The sequence below is a fragment of the Phacochoerus africanus genome, chromosome 2, assembly GCF_016906955.1.
Source record: "Phacochoerus africanus isolate WHEZ1 chromosome 2, ROS_Pafr_v1, whole genome shotgun sequence".
Taxonomy (NCBI): domain Eukaryota; kingdom Metazoa; phylum Chordata; class Mammalia; order Artiodactyla; family Suidae; genus Phacochoerus; species Phacochoerus africanus.
The window spans coordinates 209064117-209088860 of NC_062545.1; the positions used below are offsets into that span (position 1 = coordinate 209064117).

General features: G+C 38.0%; 1 protein-coding gene across 5 annotated transcripts in view; it reads right to left on the reverse strand.

Moving 5' to 3' along the window:
* CCDC171 (coiled-coil domain containing 171) overlaps window positions 1-24744 on the reverse strand; it is a 356155-nt gene that overhangs the window by 239500 nt on the left and 91911 nt on the right. For all 5 annotated transcript variants that reach the window (XM_047767619.1, XM_047767618.1, XM_047767620.1 and 2 more), the window contains one exon: window positions 5609-5747. In XM_047767619.1, coding sequence (XP_047623575.1) covers window positions 5609-5747 — 139 coding nt within the window. The remainder of the gene's footprint in view (window positions 1-5608; window positions 5748-24744) is intronic.

The following is a 24744-nucleotide window of genomic DNA, read 5'->3' on the forward strand; positions in this document are numbered from 1 at the left end:
CATGAAAATAGAGGAGCATCAGAACCTATAATCAACAGCACACACTTGTGCCCCACAGCTCACATTTGCTTTTTGTGTGTGTGTCTTTTAGGGCCACACCCACAGCATATGGAAGTTCTCAGGCTAGGGGTCGAATTGGAGCTGTAGCTGCCGGCCTACACCACAGCCACAGCAATGCCAGATCCAAGCTGTGTCTGTGACCTACACCACAGCTCATGGCAGCACCGGATCCTTGACCCACTAAGCGACCAGGGATCAAACCTGCATCCTCATGGATACTCATCAGGAGCCACAACAGGAACTCCACCTTTTTTTTTTTGTCTTTTTTTAGGGTCGCACATTTTCATCTTATCTACCACTCAGTTACCATTACATGTAAGGCCATTTCTAAGGACTCCAGGAGAGCCTGCTCAGCTAAACTGAATTTGATTGGGTTAGCTTTCATAATCATCATCTTCTTCAGCTTTTCCTTGATTATACTGATAACAGCTAATATCTCTTACTTCTTCATAAAACAGACACTATTTCTTCCCACTTCCTTGCCTATGCTGCTTCCATGGATGTGAACTTTCATGATCCCAATTGCTTATGTCATATGATGAAATGTTACCCTCCCTAATGTAACTTTACAATTAGTTTATTTTTCAGAAAATGTTACCTTCCAGTCTATAGGCCTTGACATACAAATCATCTCTCTTTCTCACTCTCTCTCACACACACACACAATACCCTTTTATTTTTTCCCAGGTCAAAAAAGAGTTTTGAATTTTCAAAACGTAATAATTTATATATGAATAAATTTCAAAATCTTAATGAAAAAGCTTTATGCTCACACTATAAATTAAGGAAGAAGGCAGCCATACAATGTACACTTAAATACACAAATACAAATACTACTTAATAGTATTAAACTTTTAAGGACCACTAACAGAGACAGAAAGTGATGTTCCCATTACCAAAAACAATGGGTAAAAAGCAGGAATCAATTTTTAGTAAAAATTCAGAATATTGGCACGAATAAGCAATGAGATCCTGCTGTACAGCACTGGGATCTATATCTAGTCACTTATGATGAAGCATGATAATGTGAGAAAAAGGAATGTATATGTATATGTGTGACTGGGTCACTTTGCTATACAGTAGAAAATTGACAGAATACCGTAAACCAGCTATAATGGAAAAAATAAAAATCATTAAAAAATCAGAACAGAATATTTATTAGCCATTAAGTGTTGAATGTTTCCTACAAAATCAGAAACATGTCCTTCTAAAGCAAACCAAATAGATCATTTGATGCAAAAATATTATCAAGAAACATTAACTTTATCACTAAGCCCAGCAATCAAAGTGCTTTCCAAAATCCTATCTAATGCTAGCAATCATTATTATTATATAATCAGTCAAGCCCCCAAAGTATAGGGAAAAAATATACACTTGACCATTTTCAATCACAAGTTCTTTAGAGAATAAAATATTCTTTGAGCAAAACCTCATGAGAACTAGAATTCCCTTTTCAATATATGGTCTCTCTTAGATCTGTAACTAAATATTACTGAGTGGCAGAAAAACAAATCTCAAGGAATGATGGACTTAAAAAAATTTCATTGTAGAAAGCACAAAGCAAATCCTAATAATACTAATTTGAAAATGATGGCTCCCCTGCTTCAAGAGAAGCAGACATAAAAACTCACAGTAATGACTAAAAGACCCAGCTGGATCTGTTGAGCCTCTGAGGAGTTTAATAAGCATGATTACTAAGCAGCTTAAACAAGAAATTCAGTTTTATTCAGTAGTTGATTAAATCATTATTAAATTCATAGAATTTAAAATTAATAGTCCAATTTTAATCAAAAATTTTAAAGTTAAATTCAATGGTGTATAACAGGACATGAAACTAATTTTGTTAAATCATTAGATGTCCTATTGAAATCCCATTAATTATATGACATTAAAAATATGCAGTTCCCTGGTGGCCTAGCAGCGAGGGACTCAGCATTGTCATTGCTGTGGCTCGGTCCAGTCCCTGGCCCAGAACTTCCGCAGGCCGTGGGCACAGCCATAAATACATAAATAATGTACCTCATTTGCCCATAATATCTTCTAAATCCATACATTGAATAGAAGGGATTTCACGAATATAAAAGCACAATGAATGTCAGCTGGGGTTATACTTCTTAAATACCAACAAAAGTCTCAATATACCCAGTTTTAACTTTTCCAAAATCATGTTCTATATTTGTATTATATCTCTTGAAACAGGGAAGCTATCACTTCACAACGGATTTACTGACACTTCATGCATCCTGACCTAGATGGCTTCCTCCAGTTCTGAGAGGCTACCTCAAGTTACACAATTGTTATTTTTAAGTCTTAAAACTTTCTAAAGTCTTCCTGCATATTATTAAAAATACCTTGATCTCAATAGTAAACCTAAAAAGGAAAGTGGCTTTAATTTTCTCTTGCAATGCAACAGAGAAAATAAAGACCAAGACTTGAATAATGGTCATGAATGTGACCTAAACTAAATAACAAGCTGTTAGCTCAAAGGGAGAGAAAAATTACCTGTAGCTAAGTTGTGCTTCCCATCTATATGCTCTAAAAATTGAAACTATTATTAAAATAGGTATAACTGTGGGAAAGACACACTGGGGTACATAAGATCATGCGATGTCATTATAACAAAGTTTCATTTCTGAAGGCAAAAAGTCAAGCCATTTTCTCTTCAGTGAAAAACAATTATGAATACAAAACAAAAATAACAGCTAGACTTTGAGAATGAAGAACTTAAAAAAAAAACTCCATTTTTAAGGCTTAAAATATTTAATTTGATAGATATCTCTTTAGAGAAAAGTTTATAAGATCCCCCTACTCAAAGGATAGTAACCTGCTGAAAAAATGAAATGAAATAAAGGAATACATAACAAAAAAAGTATTTAAGAAAAGTGATAGATGAATTTTTTAATAAAAAGAAAACAGTACTTACTATTTAAAGTAACAGTATTTTCATTAAATAAATTTTCACTAATTTTTAAAATTTTATATTATGGTCAGGTAAAAAGTTAGAAAGCAATAGTTCCAAGCATAAAACAGAACAAGTTAAAAGAGAAAGCTAATAACAGGCAAGGAAAAAAAGGAGGAAAAGAAAACAGAAATATGAAAGAAAATAAGACAAAAGAGGGATTTAGAAAACAAAGAGGACCATACACATAATCATGCTGAACCATATGAACTTCAGATCACTTAGGCTGCAACCTGAATACATTTCTCAACATCCCATTGGCTCTTCTGCCAATCAGAACAATAGTGCTTTATAGGATGGTGCCAGGGGCCAAAGAAGCAGAGATTGCTAGTGAGGTGCAACTCCCCTTATTTCAGACCATCCATCGAATGGTAAGAATTAAAAAATAAAAACCTGTTGGCACCAAATAAGTTACTTTTAATCACAAAGCACCCTACTCTCAGTGGTGAATTAAGCAAATCTTCATTTATTTTGTATCTAATCACTGGAGTGCTAAAAGACCAGAATCAGGAAGATTCATACCACTTATTCTGGTGACTAGGTCATCACCACTGCATTCTTAGTTACAGCTCACTTTGGTTTACAACCAAACTATTTGATTACAGTATCCAATAAGCAAGCAGAGCAAGACCAAGACCCAGGTCAATGATTCTGACATGTTTTTCCCCACTGTGAATCACTCACCTTCCCAAACCAGGAGTTAAGAGGTGGGACAGCCCATGAAATTTAGGGAAGCACATAACAGTGAAGAGGCACCATAGCATGCTACACACAGAGCTCTAAACTTCCTAGAAACCTGCATACAAACTGGCTGTAGGCACAGCCAAAAAATAAAAACAAAAAATTAAAAAGTTAAAAGCAGGGAGAATAAAAATGTCTACCTCATAGTGCAACCATAAGCATGAAAGGAAATAAAATGTTGGAATACTTGACAAAAGCACTTAATAAATAGTGGATTCAAAAAAAAAGTACTCAAACTACACACTCAACCACAGCACAAGCAATGACATCAATCTCTGAATCAGCGCAAATTAGATATCATGAATTAAATGGAGACAGTTGAACATTAGAGGATATACAGACATTTTTTAAAGGAAAAGAAGGAGCATTTCAGTCAAAGTGGGTCAAAAACATCAGCAGTCAGAACAGAAGCGAGATAAATATATGAAATTTATATAATGTGTTTAGGAAGGCAAGCATACTCTGACGCAGCTGAAGCAAGACGGATAGAGGGCCACCTGACTCTATTTAACACTGGATTATTTGAAAACAATGAAGAGTTTAAATGCTATCCCATCACTGCTTTGCTTTTGCATCATTACCTTTCTAGCTGGGCAGCACTGATTTGACCACTACTTCTTAGTATAAAGCAGAGTTTCCATCTTTTTGCCAAGTTTTGACATTTTCCTCAATAACTAATATCACTAAGAGTGATGGAATATAATTGAAAGTGAAGTAGCCAGGTCTCTGAGAAAGGTATATATATATATGGGGAACAAAACAAAGAGGAACTAGCATACTACTTACTATAAATGTTAAGCACTCCCTTTTGGGGTTCCCAGCAAACTTAAGAGTAGGGGTATGTTGCATCAACCAAGCAAATTCAACAAGTTTTTAGTGAGACAAATTCTACTGTGGAATCTTGGTGTTTAAAATGAATTAAGGTAATCTCAATGCACTGTCAATCTCTTAAGAAGATAATTCACATTGGATTTTGGTGTTATGATAAAGGTATTAAGCTAAGAACTAAAGCAACACAAAGTTGGAAGGGGACAGAATTCTGACATTAGCTGGATGAAAGTAGGGTAAGATGGAACCATGGCAAGCTTCACAGATTGCGAGATGTCAGAGTTGAGCATTTCAGGATATACAGGGATTCATTAAAAGAAAAGAAGACAATGAGCATTTCAATCAGTATGGGTCAAAAAATAAACAGCTCGAACAAAAATAAGAAGACATGAAAATATATAATGTGTTTAGAAAACCAAGAGTACTCTGATGTCGCTGAAGCAAGACAGAGAGGGCAACAGCCACAGAAGGAGCTGGAGAAGTTAACACAAAGCTTCAAAGAAAAAGGCCTTAGATTACATGACAAGAGGCTGGACTTAATTCTGAAAGCAACGGGGAGACACTGATGGGTTTCTAATTGATGGTGGGTTACAAGAGCAGATCAGTATTTAAGAAAGATAAATTGGTGAAGACATGAAGACTAAATTATTGAGAGTGATCAGGTCCAAAATGATTACAAAGTAGAGTCTCTGAAGCCATTAGATCTACTGATTATAAATCCTAAATCCTCCCTCCACCCTGATAATATTGTTTTATGCACTTAAAAATAAAAGGAAAACCCCTGAATTAACATTCTATAATTCAGAGTTTTTACCATTCAGTTTCTCAATTATTCCAAAGAGAGATTTTATTATGTATATCTTTGTTATAAACAGCATCTTCGGTTTTGAGATTTTATATCAGTATCACTAAAATTACTTTCACGCAATTATCTCTCGGTGTGTAGTAAGAAAGAACCTTTTAAACATTAAATTTGACCCAATAAAGTAACTGCCATAGGGTTTTCTTTTTTATCCTTACCATTACAAGCTCTTCCTGTAATTCACTGCAACTTTTTTCATTATACTGGAGTCTCTTTGAAAGGTCTATAATTACTTTCTTCTGTTCCTCAATTTCTTCATTTAGTTTCTTGTTTTTGGAGAAATACTCTCTTTCTAGTCTGAAAAGTTGAAATGTTAGAGCATGTTTTTCAAATAGGCTATTATCAAGTCCTATTATACAACTTTAACACAAGTGGCAAATGTACTATATATCATGGTTTCATGCCAAAATTTTTTCAAATAAAAAGGATTGCACATTCTTCAATGAAAGACTCTAAAGAAATAATCTCTCTCCCTTTTTGACAGTACATATTTGTACTGTGCCCACAGTTATAAGCCAAATAGATTTGGTATCACCATTATCTACGATGAACAAACCCCATCCACTCCAGTTCAATTAGCTCAGAAATTCCCTGAAAACAGAAAGCAATTCTATTAATATTTTTCTTTGTTTTTTTGTTTTCTTTTTCAGCCGCACTCATTGCATATGGTAGTTCCCAGGCCAGGGGTGGAATCTGAGCTGGAGCTGCAACCTACACCACAGCTGCAGTAATGACAGATCCTTAACCTACTATGCCAGGCCAGGGATTGAAACAGCACCTCCACAGAGACAAGCCAACTGTACCATAGCAGGAACTCCACAATTTTTAAAGTGTAACATTAGAAAATGGCAGAAATATTATATCCCTGAATGTTCATGCAGGTGGAACCGGTGTGGTCGTATAGGAAATATCAGCAAGAATAATCAAAAATTATTCATACTCACTATGAAAGCACATAAATTTCTTTTCAAAGGAGTTGCCTTTCTATTTTAATTTTTCTCAGGCTGGCATTAAATAGTATTTACATTCTTGTACAGACATAAGATGAAAAGCATCTTGGAAGTATTTGAGTTTAAAATTTACTGTAGATAATCCACAAAATGGATAACTTTAACTCAAATTAAAATGTTACCACTATTTTTAATCTGAGATCTTCCTGATAAATGTAATAAACCTGTTTCGCATTACTTTTAAGCTGTTATACAGGAGACAGGGTGACTCAATATAACCAAGTCTACACTACCCTTGTCACTGCTGTGGCTCGGTTCACTGCTGTGGCAAGGTTTCAATCCCTAGCCTGAAACTTCTGCAAAACAAAAAAAATAAAAATTAGCCATCTTTAGACTACCTTTTAACAAGAATATAAACAATAATACTACTAATGTTATAATAATTTTGTTCTTTTTATACATTTGGCTGATATATTTAGAAAAATAAAGAAGTATCTAAATATCAAATATAACAAAATAAATTTAGATTTGGTCTATTCAGTATTTTCAACTAATACTATTTTACATTAAATTTAAATTTCAACTATATTTAAGGATTAACTTGGGGAAAGTGGCCATGATGGCAGAGTAGAAGGACCCTAAGCTCACCTCCTCTCACGAACAGACCAAAATCACAACAATCTGCATAATAACCGTCACTGAAAAAAGACTGAAATCTACCAGAAAAGATCTTCTAGAACTGCAGACATAAAGGTAAAACCACAGCAAGACTGGTATGAGAGGCAGACTCACAATATAATAAAATCCTATACCCTCAAGTAGGTGACCCACAAACTGGAGAATAATTATACTACAGAAGTTCTACCACAGAAGAGCTCTGAGTCTCAGTCAGGCATGCCAGACAAAGGGTTCGGCACCAAGAAGAGGAGACTCCAGGGCATTTGGCTTCAAAGACCAGTGGGGCTTGACTGCAGGAGCTCCAAAGAATTGGGGGAAATAGAGACTTCACTCTAAAAGGGCACACACAAAATCTCACAGGCACCAGGCCTCAGGGAAAAAGCAGTAATTCAATAGGATCCTGGGCCAGATTTATCTGCTGGTCTTGGAAGGTCTCCTGGGGAGGGAGGGGTGGCTGGGTCCAGCATGGGGACAAAGACACTGGTGGCAGCCATACTGGGGAGTAGACATCTCTGTGACCTCTCCTGGAGGCTGACATCTTGGCACCAAGACCTGGCCCCATTCAACAGTCTGTAGGCACCAATCTTAGGACACCTCAAGCCAAACAATAAATTTGGCAGGGATACAGCCCCATGTATCTGCACAAAGTCTGCCTAAACTTCCTGAGCCCACAGCCACCTCTAACATGCCCCTTGGACATAGCACTGCCCACCAGAGGAAAAAGACCCAGATCCACCCGCCAGGGTACAGGCACCAGACCTTCCCACCAGAAGACTGCACATCCCTCTAGACCTGCCTCATTCAAAAGAGGGTAGACACAAGAACTGGGAAAACTAGAGTCCCACAGCCTGAAGACTGAGTCCATAAATGCAAGTGGGAACCTAACCTTTGACCAGCTGCCCCAGGCCCTTGGGTGATAAGAGGGAAGTACACTGCTGGGATGCATAAAACATCTCCTTCAAAGAGTCACTTCTCCAAGGTCAAGAAACGTAACCAATATACCACATATATAAAAATACAAATAGCAATTTAAACAAAATGAGGCAACAGAGGAATATGTTTCAGACAAAGGAAGAAGATAAAACCCGAGAAAAATTAAGTGAGATGGAGACAGGCCTTCTGCCTGAAAAAGAGTTCAGAGTAGTGATAGTACAGGTGACTTTAAAACTTAGGAGGACTGGATGCACAGATCAAGAAATGAGAAGGGGTTTTTTTGGTTTTTCTTTTCTTTTTTGGGAGGAGACACACCCATGGTATATGGAAGTTCCTGGGCCAGGGATCAAATCCAAGCCACAGCTGCAATTTATGCTACTGCTGTGGCAATGCCAGATCCTCAATTCACTGCACCAGGCCAGGGATCAAGCCCGCACCTCAGCAGCAACCTGAGCTTCTGCAGAGACAGTACCAGATCCTTAAACCACTGCACCACAGAAGGAACTTCTTTTTAAAAAGAATTGGAAATATAAATTATAGTCAAACAGAATTAAAAAATACAATAACTGAAATGAAAAATACAATAGAAGGAATCAATAGTGGGCTAAATGAGGCAGAAGAACAGATAAGCTAGCTGGAAGATGGAGTAACAGAAATCACTACTGCCAAACTGAAAAAAGAAAACAGAATAAAAAGAAATGAGGACAGTTTAAGAGACCTCTGGGTGCACTAATGAAGTGCACTAATATTTGCATTACAGGGGTTCGAGAAGGAGAAGAGAGAAAGAAAGGACCCGAGAAAATATCACAAGAGAAACTAGCTAAAAACTTCCTTAACCTAGGAAAGGAAACAGTCATCCAAGTCCAGGAAACACAGAGTTCCATACAGGATTAACCCACAGAGGAATAACCATGACACACTGTGACCAAAATGACAAAAAATAAACATAAAGAGGAGAATATTAAAAGCAACAAAAGAAAAGCAACAAACAACACATGAGAGAACTCCATAAGTCTATAGGCTGATTTTTCAGCAGAAACTCTGCAGGCCAGAAACAAGGGGCACAAAATACTTAAAGTGATGAGAGGGAAAAACCTATAACCAAGAATACTCTACCCAGCAAGGCTCTTGCTCAGATTTGATGGAGAAATTGAAAGCTTTACAGACAAGCAAAAGCTAAAAGAATTCAGCACCACAAACCAGCTTTACAACAAATGCTAAAAGAACTTCTCTAGGCAGAAAAGAAAAAGGTACAACCAGAAACAAGAAAATTACAAAATGAGGAGTTTCCGTTGGAGCTCAGTAGGTTAAGGACCCAAGATAGCCTCCATAAAGATTCAGGTTCAATCCCTGGTCTTGCTCAGGGTGTTAAAGATAAGCTTTGCCAAAAGCTGCAGCACAAGTCACAGATGTGACTTGGATCCAGTGCTTCCATAACTGTAGCACAGGCCTCAGCTACAGCTCTGATTTGACCCTTAGCTCAGGAACTTCCATATGCCACAGATGTGGCTTAAAAAGAAAAAGAAAAGAGAAAATTACAAATGGAAAAGCTCACTGGTAAAGGCAAACATACAGTAAAGGTAGGAAATCATCCACACACAAACTAGTAGGAAAAAGTCAAAAGCAGTAAAACCATCTATATTCACAATAAGTAGTTAAGGGGTAAACAAAACAAGTATAATGTAAAGTATAATATCAAATGAATTCTCTTACAGTGCATCAGATTAAGGATACAGCATTGTAATTGCACTAGTTGGGTGGCTTCTGTGGTGCAGATTCAATTCCTGGCCTGGGAAATAAAATATAACATCAAAAACTGTAATTGTAAGGAGAGAAGAATACAAATGCAGGATATCTAAAATGGGTTTGAAATTAAAAGATGAGCAATTTAAAGCAAACATGTATAAATATAGACAAAAACCTCATGGTAACCACAAGACAAAAATCTATAAAAGACAGTGTAACAAGAAAGAAAAAGGAATGCAAACATAAAGGTAAAGACAGCCATCAAATCACAAGAAAAGAAAAGAAAACAACATAAGGGGAGGAGAAGACCTAAGAAGACAAATCCAAAACAATTAACAAAATGGCAATAGGAATATACACATCAATAATTACCTTAAATGTAAATGGACTAAATGCCCCAACCAAAAGACATAGACTAACTGAATGGGTACAAAAACAAGACCCAGACCATGCTGTGTAACACTGAGAACTATGTCTAGATACTTACAACAGAACATGACAATGGGAGAAAAAAGTATGTATACATCTATGTGTAACTGGGTCCCCATGCCGTACAGTGGGAAAAAAATTGTGTTGTGGAAATAGCAATAAAAGAAGAAAAAAAAAAGACCCAAATAATTGCTGCCTAAGGAAGACTCATTTCAGATCTGGAGACATAAAGTGATAGGATGGAAAAGGTACTCCACACAAATGGAAAACAAAAAAAAAAAGCCAGAGTAGGGATATTATATTAGACAAAAAAGACTTTAAAGAATGTAATAAGAATCAAATACCTCGGAATACACCTGACCAAAGAAGTAAAGGACCTATATGCCAAGAACTATAAAACTTTAATCAAAGAAATCAAGATGTAAAGAAATGGAAAGATATTGCATGTTCATGGATTGGAAAAATCAATATTGTAAAAATGGCCATACTACCCAAAGCAATCTACAGATTCAATGCAATCCCTATCCAATTACCCAGGACATTTTTCACAGAACTAGAACAAACAATCCAAACATTTATATGGAACCACAAAAGACCCAGAATCGCCAAAGCAATCCTGAGAAACAAAAACCAAGCAGGAGGCATAACTCTCCCAGACTTCAAGAAATACTACAAAGCCACAGTCATCAAAACAGTGTGGTACTGGTATCAAAACAGACAGACAGACCAATGGAACAGAAGAGAGAACCCAGAAATAAACCCTGACACCTATGGTCAGTTAATCTTTGACAAGGGAGGCAAGAACATACAATGGGGAAAAGAAAGTCTATTCAGCAAGCATTGCTGGGAAACCTGGACAGCTGTATGCAAAGCAATGAAACTCGAACACACCCTCACACCATGCACAAAAATATACTCCAAATGGCTGAAAGACTTAAATATACGACAGGACACCATCAAACTCCTAGAAGAAAACATAGGCAAAACACTCTCTGACATCAACATCATGAATATTTTCTCAGGTCAGTCTCCCAAAGCAATAGAAATTAGAGCAAAAATAAACCCATGGGACCTCATCAAACTGAAAAGCTTTTGCACAGCAAAGGAAACCCAAAAGAAAACAAAAAGACAACTTTCAGAATGGGAGAAAATAGTTTCAAAGGATGCAACCGACAAGGGCTTAATCTCTAGAATATATAAACAACTTATACAACCCAACAGCAAAAAAGCCAATCAATCAATGGAAAAATGGGCAAAAGACCTGAATAGACATTTCTCCAAAGAAGATATACAGATGGCCAACAAACACATGAAAAAATGCTCAACATCGCTGGTTATAAGAGAAATGCAAATCAAAACTACCATGAGATACCACCTCACACCAGTCAGAATGGCCAGCATTAATAAGTCCACAAATAACAAGTGCTGGAGGGGCTGTGGAGAAAAGGGAACCCTCCTGCACTGTTGGTGGGAATGTCAACTGGTACAGCCACTATGGAGAACAGTTTGGAGATACCTTAGAAATCTATACATAGAACTTCCATATGACCCCACAATCCCACTCTTGGGCATCTATCCAGACAAAACTCTACTTAAAAGAGACACGTGCACCCGTATGTTCATTGCAGCACTATTCACAATAGCCAGGACATGGAAACAACCCAAATGTCCATCAACAGAGGATTGGATTTGGAAGAGGTGGTATATATACACAATGGAATACTACTCAGCCATAAAAAAAATGACATAATGCCATTTGCAGCAACATGGATGGAACTAGAGAATCTCATACTGAGTGAAATGAGCCAGAAAAAGACAAATACCATATGGTATCACTTATAACTGGAATCTAATATCCAGCACAAATGAACATCTCAGAAAAGAAAATCATGGACTTGGAGAAGAGACTTGTGGCTGCCTGATGGGAGGGAGAGGGAGTGGGAGGGATCGGGAGTTTGGGCTTATCAGACACAACTTAGAATAGATTTACAAGGAGATCCTGCTGAATAGCATTGAGAACTTTGTCTAGATACGCATGTTGCAACAGAACAAAGGGTAGGGAAAAAATGTAATTGTAATGTATACATGTAAGGATAACTTGATCCCCTTGCTTACAGTGAGAAAATAAAAAAAAAATAAAGAATGTAATAAGAGACAAAGAAGGACATAATATGATGATAAAAGGATTAATCCAAAAAAAACATACATCAGTTGTAAATATATATTCACTCACCATAGAAGCACCTCAATATATAAGGCAAATGCTAAGAGCCATAAAAAACAGAAATTGAGGAGTTCCCACTATTTCTCAGTGGAAATGAATCCAACTAGTATCCATGAGGATGTGGGTTAGATCCCTGGCCTTGCTCAGTGGGTTAAGAATCTGGCGTTGCCATGAGCTGTGGTGTAGGTTGCAGATGCAGCTTAGATCCTGCGTTGCTGTGGCTGTGGTGTAGGCCAGAAGCTGCAGCTCTGATTCGACCCCTAGCCTGGGAACTTCCATATGCTATGGGTGTGGCCCTAAAAAGCAAAAAGGAAAAAAAAAGAAATTAATAGTAACATAATAATGGGAGGAGGTACTTTAACAACCCACTTATATCAATAGATCATTCAGACAGAAAATCAGTAAGGAAACACAGGCCTTAAGACATATTAGATCAGACAGACTTAATTATTACTTATAGAGTTTTCCATCTAAGCAGGAGAAAATATATTCTTTTCAAGTGCACATTTGATATTCTCCAGTATAGGTCACATTCTGGGTTACAAAGCAAGCCTCAGTAAATTTAGGAAAACTGAAATCATATCAAGCATCTTTTCTGACCACAATACTAAGTGGCTACAAATCAACTATAAGAAAAAAAACTATCAAAAAACACAAACACAAGGAATATTTTTTTAAAGATACAAATGAACTTATTTGTGGAACAGAAAGAGACTTTGAAAACAAACTTAGAGTTACCAAATGGTAAAGTGGCGGGGGCAGATGGACTGGAATTAGGGATTGGCATATGCACACAGAGGTATATGGAATGAGTGGTCAAAGGGAAACTGCTGTATATCAGACAACTACCCAATGTTTTGTGATAATCTATGTGGGAAAAGAATCTGAAGAGAATGCTTATGCATACATGTATAATTGAATCATATTGTTGTATAGAAGAAACTATCATAAAATTGTAAATCAACTATATTTCAAAAAAATTTTTTTAATGAAAAACAATACCAAGATACAAATGAAGATGAAAACATGACAATCCAAATGAATGGAATGCAGTAAAAGAAGATCTGAGATGGAAGTTTATAGCAATACATTCTTACCTCAGGAAACAAGAAAAATCTCAAATAAACAACCTAACTAGAGAAAGAAGAACTAAAAAAATACAGTATTAGTAGAAGGAAAGAAATCATAAAGATCATAGCAGGAATAAATAAAAGAAAAACTGAAAAATAGAAAAGATGAAGGAAGCTAAAAGCTGGTTCTTTGAAAAGATCAACAATATTAATAAACCTTTAGCCATATTCATCATGAAAAAAGGGACAGGACCCAAATCAATAAAATCAGAAATGAAAAAGGAGAAATTATTCACTCCTATGTTCACTGAAACACTAGTCACAATAGCCAAAACATGGAAACAACCTAAATGTCCATTGACAGATGAATGGATTAAGAAGATGTGGTATATATACACAATGGAATACTATTCAGCATTAAAAACAATGAAATAATGCCATTTGCAGCAACACAGATGCAATCACAGATTTTCAAACTAAGTAAAGTCAGAAAGAAAGACAAACACCATACAATATCACTTATACAAGGAATCTAAAATGTGGCACAAATGAACCTATCTACAGAACAGAAGTAGACTCACAGACATACAGAACACTCTCTTTGATGTGAAGGGGGAAGGGAGTTTGGGGTTAATAGATGCAAACTACTCTATTTAAAATGGATACACAATGAAGTCCTATTATATATATAGCACAGGGAACTAAACCCAATCTCTTATGATAGAATATGATAAAAAATAATATGACAAAAAGAATGTATATTTAAGTATGACTGGGTCACTTTACAGAAGAAATTGACACAACATAGTAAATCAATAATACTTTAATAAAAAAAAATTTGAGAATGAAAAAGGAGCAGTTATAACCAACATCCTAGAAATACAAAGGATCATAAGAAACTATTACAAGAAACTACACACCAATACAATGGACAACCTAGAAGAAATGGACAAATTTTTAGAAAGATACCATCTCCCAGGATTGAACCATAAAAAAAAAGAAAATATGAACAGACCAGTTACCAATTCTGTAATTGACTCAGTAATTTAAAGACCCCCAACAAGCAAAAGTTTGTTACCAGATGTTTTCACAGCTGAATTCTTTGGAATATTTAGAAAAGATTTAACACCTAATCCTCTGAAACTATTCCAAGAAAAAATGCAGAGGAAGGAACACTTCTGAACTTATTCTATGAGGCCACTACCACCCTGACACCAAAACCCATCAAATATATCACAAAACAAGAAAATTACAGGCCAGTATGACTGATGAACACAGATGTAAAAAATCCTCAACAATATATTAGCAAACCAAATACAACAATATATTAAAGGGATCATACAATATAATCAAGTGGGATTTATCCCAGGGATGCAAGGATTTTTCAATATCTACAAATCAATCAATGTGATATACCACATTAACAAACTGAAGAAGTGTAGTTCCCATCCTGGTGCAGCGGAACTGAATCTGACTAGGAACCACGAGGTTGCAGGTTTGATCCCTGGCCTCGCTCAATGGATTGGGGATGCAGCGCTGCCATGAGCTATAGTGTAGGTCAGAAACATAGCTCAGATCCCTGCATTGCTGTGAGTATGCATAGGCCAGCAGCTGTAGCTCCGATTGGACCCCTAGGCAGGGAACCTCCATGTGCCATGCTGTGGCCCTAAGAAGCAAAAAAAAAAAAAAAATTGAAGAATAAAAAACATGATCATCTTAATAGATGCAGAGTGACCTTTTGATAAAATTCAATGTTTATTTATTATTTAAAACTCTTCAAAGAGTGGGCACATACGTGTTCCTGTCGTGGCTCAGTGGTTAATGAATCCGACTAGGAACCATGAGGTTGAGGGTTTGATCACTGGCCTCGCTCAGGATCTGGCATTGCCCTGAATTGTGGTATAGGTCACAGACATGGCTCAGATCCCACATTGCTGTGGCTGTAGCATAGGCCGGTGGCTACAGCTCTGATTAGACCACTAGCCTGGGAAACTCCATATGCCACAGGTGCAGTCCTGGAAAAGACAAAAAGACAAAAGAAAAAAAAAAAGTTGGCACATAGGAAACATATCTCAACATAATAAAGGCCATATATGACAACTCATACCTAACATCATATTCAACACAGTTTTTCTTCTAAGATCAAGAACAAGACAAGGATGCACACTCTCACCAATTTTATTCAACATAGTTCTGAAAGTTCCTAGCCACAGCAACCAGAGAAGTTAAAAAAGCCAAGGAATCCAAACTGGAAAAGAAGAAATGAAACTGTCAGTGTCTGCAGATGAATGATGCTACACATAGAAAATTATTAAAAAGGAGTTCCCGTCGTGGCGCAGTGGTTAACGAATCTGACTAGGAACCATGAGGTTTCGGGTTCGGTCCCTGCCCCTGCTCAGTGGGTTAACGATCCGGCGTTGCCGTGAGCTGTGGTGTAGGTTGCAGACGCGGCTCAGATCCCGTGTTGCTGTGGCTCTGGCGTAGGCCAGTGGCTACAGCTCCGATTGGACCCCTAGCCTGGGAACCTCCATATGCCACGGGAGCAGCCCAAAGAAATAGCAAAAAGACCAAAAAAAAAAAATTCTTAAAAAGCTACCAGAAAACTGCTAGAGCTCATCAATAAATTTGGTAGTTTCTAAATACAAAATTAATATACACAAATCTGTTTTTTTTCTACACACTACCAATGAAATATCAGAAAGAGAAATTAAAGAAACAATCCCATTTATCATCGCATCAAAAAGAATAAAATATCTAGGAATAAATCTACTAAAGGAAACAAAAGACCAATAGTTGGAAAACTGTAAGATGATGATGAAATAAATTGATGACAAAACAAATGGATGGAACAGTATACTCTGTTCCGGGATTGGAAGAACCAATATTGTTAAAATGACTACACCACCAAAGACAATCTACAGATTCAATGAAATCCCGATCAAATTACCAATGACATTTTTCACGAAACTACAAAAAAAATTTTCCCAAATTGTATGGAAACACAAATGCTGAATACAATCTTGAGAGAGAATGAAGCATGAGGAATCAGACAAAGCTACAGTAATCAAAACAGTAAATGATCTCTAACATCATATACAAAAATAAATTCAAAATGGACTAAAGACCTAAAAGTAAGATCAAGTAATACAAAACTCTTCAAGGAAAACCTTAAGCAAAATCTTTTTGACATAAAGTGCAACAATATTTTTTTGATCTGTCTCCTAGAGTAATGGAAATAAAAACAAAAATAGGAATTCTCTTATGGCACAGCAGGTTAAGGAACAAGCATTGTCACTGCAGCATCCTGGGTTGCTGCTGTAATGTGGGTTTGATCCCTGGCCAGGGAACTTCCATATGCCACAGGTATGGGAAAAAAAATAGGACCTAATTAAACTTAAAAGCTTTTGCATAGCAAAGGAAAAAATAAAACAAAAAGACAACCTATAGAATGGGAAAAAATATTTGCCAACAATGCATCTAATAAGGGATTGATTTCCAAAATATACAAACAGCTCATACAGTTTAATATTTTTCAAAAAACCCTATCAAAAATATGGGCACAAGCCCCTTCCCATGTCAAGGCATTCTCATGTTTTGTCCTTCTTCACTCTGAAAATTTCAATATCAAGCATATTTTTAAATCAGGTCTTTTTCTGTCACATAAAAACTTTTCTCAAGAAGCAAGTAATAATTTTTAAAAATGGGCATAAGAACTAAATAGAAAAGAATCAAGATGGGAGGAGTAAGATCATGGGATAATATAAAGTGGGCCAATCTACACATAACAGGGATTCCATAAGGAGAAGAAAAAGAAAAGGGGATTGAAAATATATTTGAAGAAATTATGGCTGAAAACTTTCCAATCTAAAGGAAACAGATATCAAGACACAGGAAGGACTGAGGGCCCCAAACAAGTTAAACCCAAAAAGGTACACACCAAGACATTTTATAATAAAAATAGCAAAAGCTAAAGAGAGGATTCTAAAGGCAGCAAGAAAAGAACAAAGACATAATTTTAAGGGACCTCCCTTCATAACGCTATCAGCAGATTTCTCAAACACTACAGGCCAGAAGACAGTGATAAGATATATTCAAAATTCTAAAAGGGAAAAATTTGCATCCTAGAATATTCTACCCAGCAAGAATATCATTTTCAAAAGAAGGAGAAATAAAAATTTTTCTCTAAAAAAACAAAAAGTAGAAGTACAGCAATACTAAACCCATTCTAAAATAAATGCTGAAAAGGGTCCTCTAAATAAAAAAGAAGTAAAAAGAAATAGGATGGAAGAAATCACAATTGGAAAGCAATCCCTTAAATAAGCCAGCATACAGATCTAAAAGGAAATTTTAAAAAACCATTGAAAAAAATGATGATAAACACAAGGAACAGCAAAAGGACAAACATGAAGATGTTTAAAAAGAACTTTGAAATCATAAAACGTGGGGAAGGAAAGTAAGAAAATCCAGATTCTTTTTTAGAATGTGTTTGAGCCTACTTGATTGTAAGGTTAAAGCAAGCAGATATAGAAAGGGGTTAACATACTTGAAAAACAGGGGAACCACAAATCAAAACCAAAAAATACATTCACAAAAACTAAAAACAAGATGATACAAGCACAAAATAAAAGGAAATCATCCAACCAAAAAAAAAAGAAAGAAAGAAAAAACAGAGACTCAAGTGGAAAACAAGATTTAAAATGCAATAAATACATATTTATCAATAATTACCTTAAATGTCAATGGACTGAATGCACGAATCAAAAGACACAGAGTGGCAGATTGGATTTAAAAAAACAAGAGCCTACAATATGCTGTCTACAAGAGACTCACCTTAGGGCAAAGGAAACATATAAATTGAAAGTGAGGGGGTGGAAAGGATATTTCATGCAAATGTAAAAGACAGAAAGCAGGAGTTGCAATACTCTTATCAGATAAAATAGACTTTAGAATGAAAGGCTGAAAAGAAAAAGAAGGACACTATTTAATGGAAAAAGGATCCATTCAAGAAGAGGATATTGCAATCGTCAATACATACGCCCCTAATATAGGAGCACCTAGATACATATAACAAAAAACTAATAGACATAAAAGGAGAAATTGATGGGAATACAATCATAGTAGGACTTTAATACCCTACTTACATCAATGGACAGATCCTCTAGAGAGAAAATCAATAAGGCAACAGAGATCCTAAATGACACAAAAGAAAACTTAGACCTGACATTTTCAGGACATTACATCCAAAAAAATGAAATATATATATATATTCTTTTCAAGTGCACATGGAACATGCTCAAGAATTAACCACATACTGGGGCACAAAACTAACCTCAACAAATCTAAGAGTACAGAAGTAATTTCAATTATCTTCCCTGACCACAATGGCATGAAAATAGAAATAAACCACAGGAAAAGAAACAATAAAAAACTAACCACATGGAGACTAAACAACATGCTACTAAAAAGAATCAATAGATCAATGAGAAAATCAAAAGAGAAATTAAAAAATGCCTCAAGATGAATAATAATGAAAACACAACCATTCAAAATCTGTGGGATGTCGCAAAAGCAGTGCTCAGAGGCAAGTTCACAGAGATACAAAAAAACATGAAAAATCCCAAATTGACAACTTAACCCACCACCTAAAAGAATTAGAAAAAGAACAAACAAAACCTAAAGATAGCAGAAGGAAGGAAATCATAAAGATCAGAGAAGGAATTAATAAAATAGCGATTCAAAAAAAATCAATAAAACCAAGAGCTGGTTCTTTGAAAAGATAAACCAAATTGTCTAACCTCTGGCCAGACTCACCAAGAAGATTAGAGAAAGCATTCAAAAAACAAAATAAGAAATGAAAATGGAGAAATCTGAATGGATACTGCAGAAATACAAAAAAAAAAAAAGTAAGAGAATACCATGAACAACTGTATGCCAACAAACTTGACAACCTAAAAGAAACGGACAACTTTCTAGAGACGTACAGCCCAACAAAAGTGAATCAAGAAGAAATAGATCAACTGAACAGACCAATTACTAAAAATGAAATTAAACATGTAATAAAAATACAAATATACAATATCTTTTAAAATTGCACCCCAAAAAATCAAATACATGGGAATACACCTGACCAAAGAGGTAAAGGACTTATGTGCTGAGAACTATAAAACATTAATCAAGGAAATTAAAGAGGATGCAAAGAAATGGAAAGATATTCCATGCTCTTGGGTTGGGTTGGAAAAATCAATATTGTAAAAATGGCCACACTACCCAAAGCAATCTAGATTCAATGCAAGCCCTATCAAATTACCCATGACATTTTGCACAGAACTAGAACAAACAATCCAAAACTTTAGATGGAACCACAAAAGACCCAGAATTGCCAAAGCAATCCTCAGGAACAAAAACCAAGCAGGAGGCCTAACTCTTCCAGACTTCAGGCAACACTACAAAGCCACAGTCATCAAGACATTGTGGTACTGGTACCAAAACAGACAGAGAGACCAATGGAACAGAAGAGAGAACCTAGAAATAACCCCAGACATCTATGGTCAATTAAAGGACGCAAGAATATAAAATGGGAAAAAGACAGTCTCTTCAGCAATTGGTGCTGGCAAAACTGGACAGCTTCATAATAAATCAATGAAACTAGAACATACCCTCACACCATGCACAAAAATAAACTCAAAATGGCTTAAAGACTTAAACATAAGACAAGACACCATCAAACTCCTGGAAGAGAACATAGGCAAAACATTCTCTGACATCAACTATACAAATGTTTTCTTGGCTCAGTCTCCCAAGGCAACAGAAACAAAAACAAAAATAAACCAATGGGACCTAATCAAACAGACAAGCCATTGCACAGCAAAGGAAACTATAAAAAAAAAAAAAAGACAACCTACAGAATGGGAGAAAATAGTTTCCAATGATGCAACAGACAAGGGCTTAACCTCTAAAATATACAAACAACTTACACAACTCAACAACAAAAGAACCAAAAACCCAACTGAAAAATGGGCAGAAGATCTAATAGACATTTCTCCAAAGAAGATATACAGATGTCCAACGGGCACTTGAAAAAATGCTCAACATTATTAATTATTAGAGAAATGCAAATCAAAACTACTATGAGGTACCACTTCACACCAGTTAGAATGGCCATCATTAACAAGTCCACAAATAAAAAATGCTAGAGAGGGTCTGGAAAAAAGGGTACCCTACTTCACTGTTGCTGGGAATGTAAATTGGTACAACCACTATGGAAAACAGTATGGTGGTACCTAAGAAAACTGCATATACAACTAACATATCATCCAACAATCCCACTCCTGTGTATAAATATGTACAAAACTTTTATTGAAAAAGACACATGCACCCCTATGTTCACTGCAGCACTATTCACAATACCCAAAACATGGAAACAACCTAAATGTTCCTCGACAGATGAATGTATTAAGAAGATGTGGTAGAAGTGGATGAAGATGGCAGAGGAGTAAAATGTCTTTCTCACCTTCTCCCACAAACACATCAAAAAAAAAAAAAAAACACATCAGAGTTCCCATTGTGGCGCAGAGGAAATGAATTCGACTGGGAACCATGAGGTTGCAAGTTTGATCCCTGGCCTCGCTCAGTGGGTTAAGGATCCAGTGTTGCTGTGAGTTGTGGTGTAGGTTGCAGACGCAGCTCAGATACTGCATTGCTGTGGGTCTGATTAGACTCCTAGCCTGAGAACCTCCATATGCCGCAGGGGCAGCCCTAAAAGGACAAGAGACAAAAAAAAAAAAAAAAAAAAAAAAAAAAAAGCGCCACATCTACATGTAAAACGACTTGTACAGAACATCTACTGAATGCTGTCAGGAGTACTTAAACCTCCAAAAAGGGCAAGAAACTCTTGATGTAACTGGGTAGAAAAAAAGAGAGAGAGAGAAGGAATCAGGATGAGACTAGCATTCCTGAGAGGGAGCTGTGAAGGAGAAAAGGAATCCACATGCTGGGAAGCCACCTAACCGATGGGGAGATCAGCCGAGATGGAGGGACCTCGAAGTCGCTGAGAAAAGCACAGCAGCTGGACTGAGGAGGGCAAAGCAGAATGAGAACCACACAGATCATATGAACCACCGTTCTGGACAGTACAGGCTGAGACACTCAGGTGAGGGCTGGGCACTGAGACTCAGGCTCCGGAGGTTGGTCCCAGGGAGAGGACTGTAGCTGGCTGTATGGGGACAGCCTGAGGGGCTAAGGAACAGTGTGCCACAGGTGGGGCAGCAGTGTGCTACAGGCTGGGGAGTGGAATGCCACAGAAGAGGGAACCTGGGAGAAGGTCCAGGCCCCCAGGAGAAGCAAGGTACCATTGCTGGGGAGGGCAAGAGGAGGAGGGGCAGACAGCCATAGGAATCTCCCCACACGCACATGAGCAGGCTCTCAGAGGGCAGGGCAGCTCTGGCGCAGGCTGCAGGTGGCAATAAGCCACTTGCTCAGGCTACAGGAGACTGGGCACCTCTTGTGTGGGCTGAGGGCAGTGGGGGCTAAATACAACATGGTGCCTCTTGAGTGATCTACAGGAGGCAGGGACATAATGCAGCAGTCTTCTCAGAGGCTGGTGGGAGGCATGGCCTGCCATCACTGCAGACCTGTGAGTGGGCTCCACCTGCCCCCCTAGTCACCTCAAGGATTGGCAAAAAAAAAAGAGAGCGAGCACTGTAACCAAGCACCACACATTGTTGCTCTCACGCCCCTGGGAACACACCCACCATGCAGCTGCCACTGCCAAATGCTCTGGGTGGCACCAAGATGCTTGATCACTGTCCCTTCCCAAGACTGTACAACTAGAAGCAGTTGGTTCAGCACCTCCTATGTGGGCTAAGTGGGTCAGGGTGCTTTCTGACGGATCTGCAAGTGGCAGGGGCAAACCACTGCAGTTATCACTGACTCCAGAGGTGGGTATGGCCCACTGCCACTGGGAATCCCTCAACAAGAACCACTTGCAGCCCCATTTCAGAGGGCACCACAGAGGAGAACACTGCGATGGAAAGCCACCTGTTGTTGCTCTCGGTCCCCTGGTAGCACACCCACCCAGACAGTGCCCCTCTGAATGCTCTAGGCAGTGCCCAGATGCTTTATCACTGTCCCTTCCCAGGAACCTACAATTAGGGGGCACCTCCTGTGGGGGCTAAGTGGGTTGAGGTGCTTCCCGTGCAGTCTGTAGGCGGCAGGGGCAAACCACTGCAGTTATCACTGATGCCAGAGGTGGGCGTGGACGCCACCCCTAGGGATCTGTGAACAGGCACCACCTACAGCCCCCATTACCTCAAGGGCACCACAGAGGAGGGCACTGTGACCAAACACCACCTGCTGATGCTCTCAAACCCCTGAAAGCACACCTGCCCAGTTGCTGCCGCTGCCGAATGCTCTGGACACTGGCCACAAGTTTGATCTCTGTCACTTCCCAGGATTCTGCAACAAGGAGCAGCTTGTGTAGCACCTCCTCTGTGGGCTAAGTGAGATGGGGTGTTTCTTTCGTGTTCTGCAGGTGGTGGGGGCAAACCACTGCAGTTATAACTGACTCTAGATGTGGGCGTGGACCGCTATCACTAGGGGTCCCTGAACAGGCACCAGTTATGGCTCCAATCAACTCAGAGGAGGGCACTGCAACTGAACATGAACTGTTGTAGCTCTCATTCCCCTAGGAACTCACACACCATGTTGCTGCCACTGCCAAATGCTCTGGGCACCTTGTCAATCTGCATAAGGCTCGTTACCACTTCCCAGGGCCCTGCAACTAGGAATAACCTGCGCCACGTTCCTACTTCCTCAATAGGTCCTTGCTGCTGCTGAGAGCCCAGCAACCAGGCACTGCCTACTAGCCCTACCCATTGCCTCCTTCTTCCTGAAAAGACACTGAGTATCCTGGGTATAACAGCCTGCTCACACCAAAGAAAGAGACAGAAAATATTCAAACTCCCATGTGAAAAATAAATAGTAACCCCCCCACAAAACACAAATGGGTGCTCTTGCATAGAAGTAGCCCCCCAAGACTATAGTTTGTATTCCCCAAATTTACAGAAAAAGAAAAACATACGCAAGATGAAGAAGCTCAGAAACCATTCCCAGTTAAAGGAACATGAGAATTCACCTGAAATAGCAAACAATGAAACAGACCTCCGTAGTCTGACAGACATTAAGTTCAAAAGGGAAATAGTGAAAATACTGAAGGAATTAAGGCTGAATATCAATGAATTAAGATCAAAGACAAAAAGTAATGCAGATTCCTTCAGAAAGGAACTAGAAAATATAAGGAGGAACATAGAAAAAACAGAAAATTCATTTGCAGAGATACAAACTGAGCTAAAGGCACTAAAGAGCAGAGTGGAAAATGCAGAGGAATGAATTGGTGACTTGGAAGATAAAATAGTGGAAATCACACAATCAGGACAGCAGACAGAAAACCAAATGAAAAACCACAAAAGCAATATAAGAGATCTATGGGATAAAGTGGCCAAATCTACATATAATAGGAATTCCAGAAGGAGAAGAAAAAAAAAAGGCGATTGAAAACATACTTGAAGAGGAGTTCCCGTCGTGGCGCAGTGGTTAACGAATCCGACTAGGAACCATGAGGTTGCGGGTTCGGTCCCTGCCCTTGCTCAGTGGGTTAACCATCCGGCGTTGCCATGAGCTGTGGTGTAGGTTGCAGACGCGGCTCGGATCCTGCGTTGCTGTGGCTCTGGCGTAGGCCGAAGGCTACAGCTCCGATTGGACCCCTAGCCTGGGAACCTCCATATGCTGCGGGAGCGGCCCAAAGAAATAGCAAAAAGACAAAAAAAAAAAATGAAAACATACTTGAAGAAATTATGGCTGAAAACTTTCCAATCCAAAGGAAACTGATATCAAGATACAGGATGCACAGAGGGCCCCAAACAAGTTGAACCCAAATAGGCCACACCAAGACATATTATAATAAAAATGGCAAAAGCTAAAGACAAAGAGAGGATTCTAAAGGGAGCAGGAGAAAAACTAAGTGGTAATATAAGGGAATCCCCATAAGGCTATCAGCTGACTTCTCCACAGGCCAGAAGGGAGTGGCAAGATATATTTAAAGTTCTGAAAGGAAAAAATTTGGAGCCTAGAATACTCGATCCAGCAAGAACATCATTTAAAATAGAAGGGGGAATAAAGAATTTCTCCAACAAACAAAAGCTAAAAGAGTATAGCAATACTAAACCCATTCTAAAAGAAATACTGAAAGGGCTTCTCTAAATAAAAAA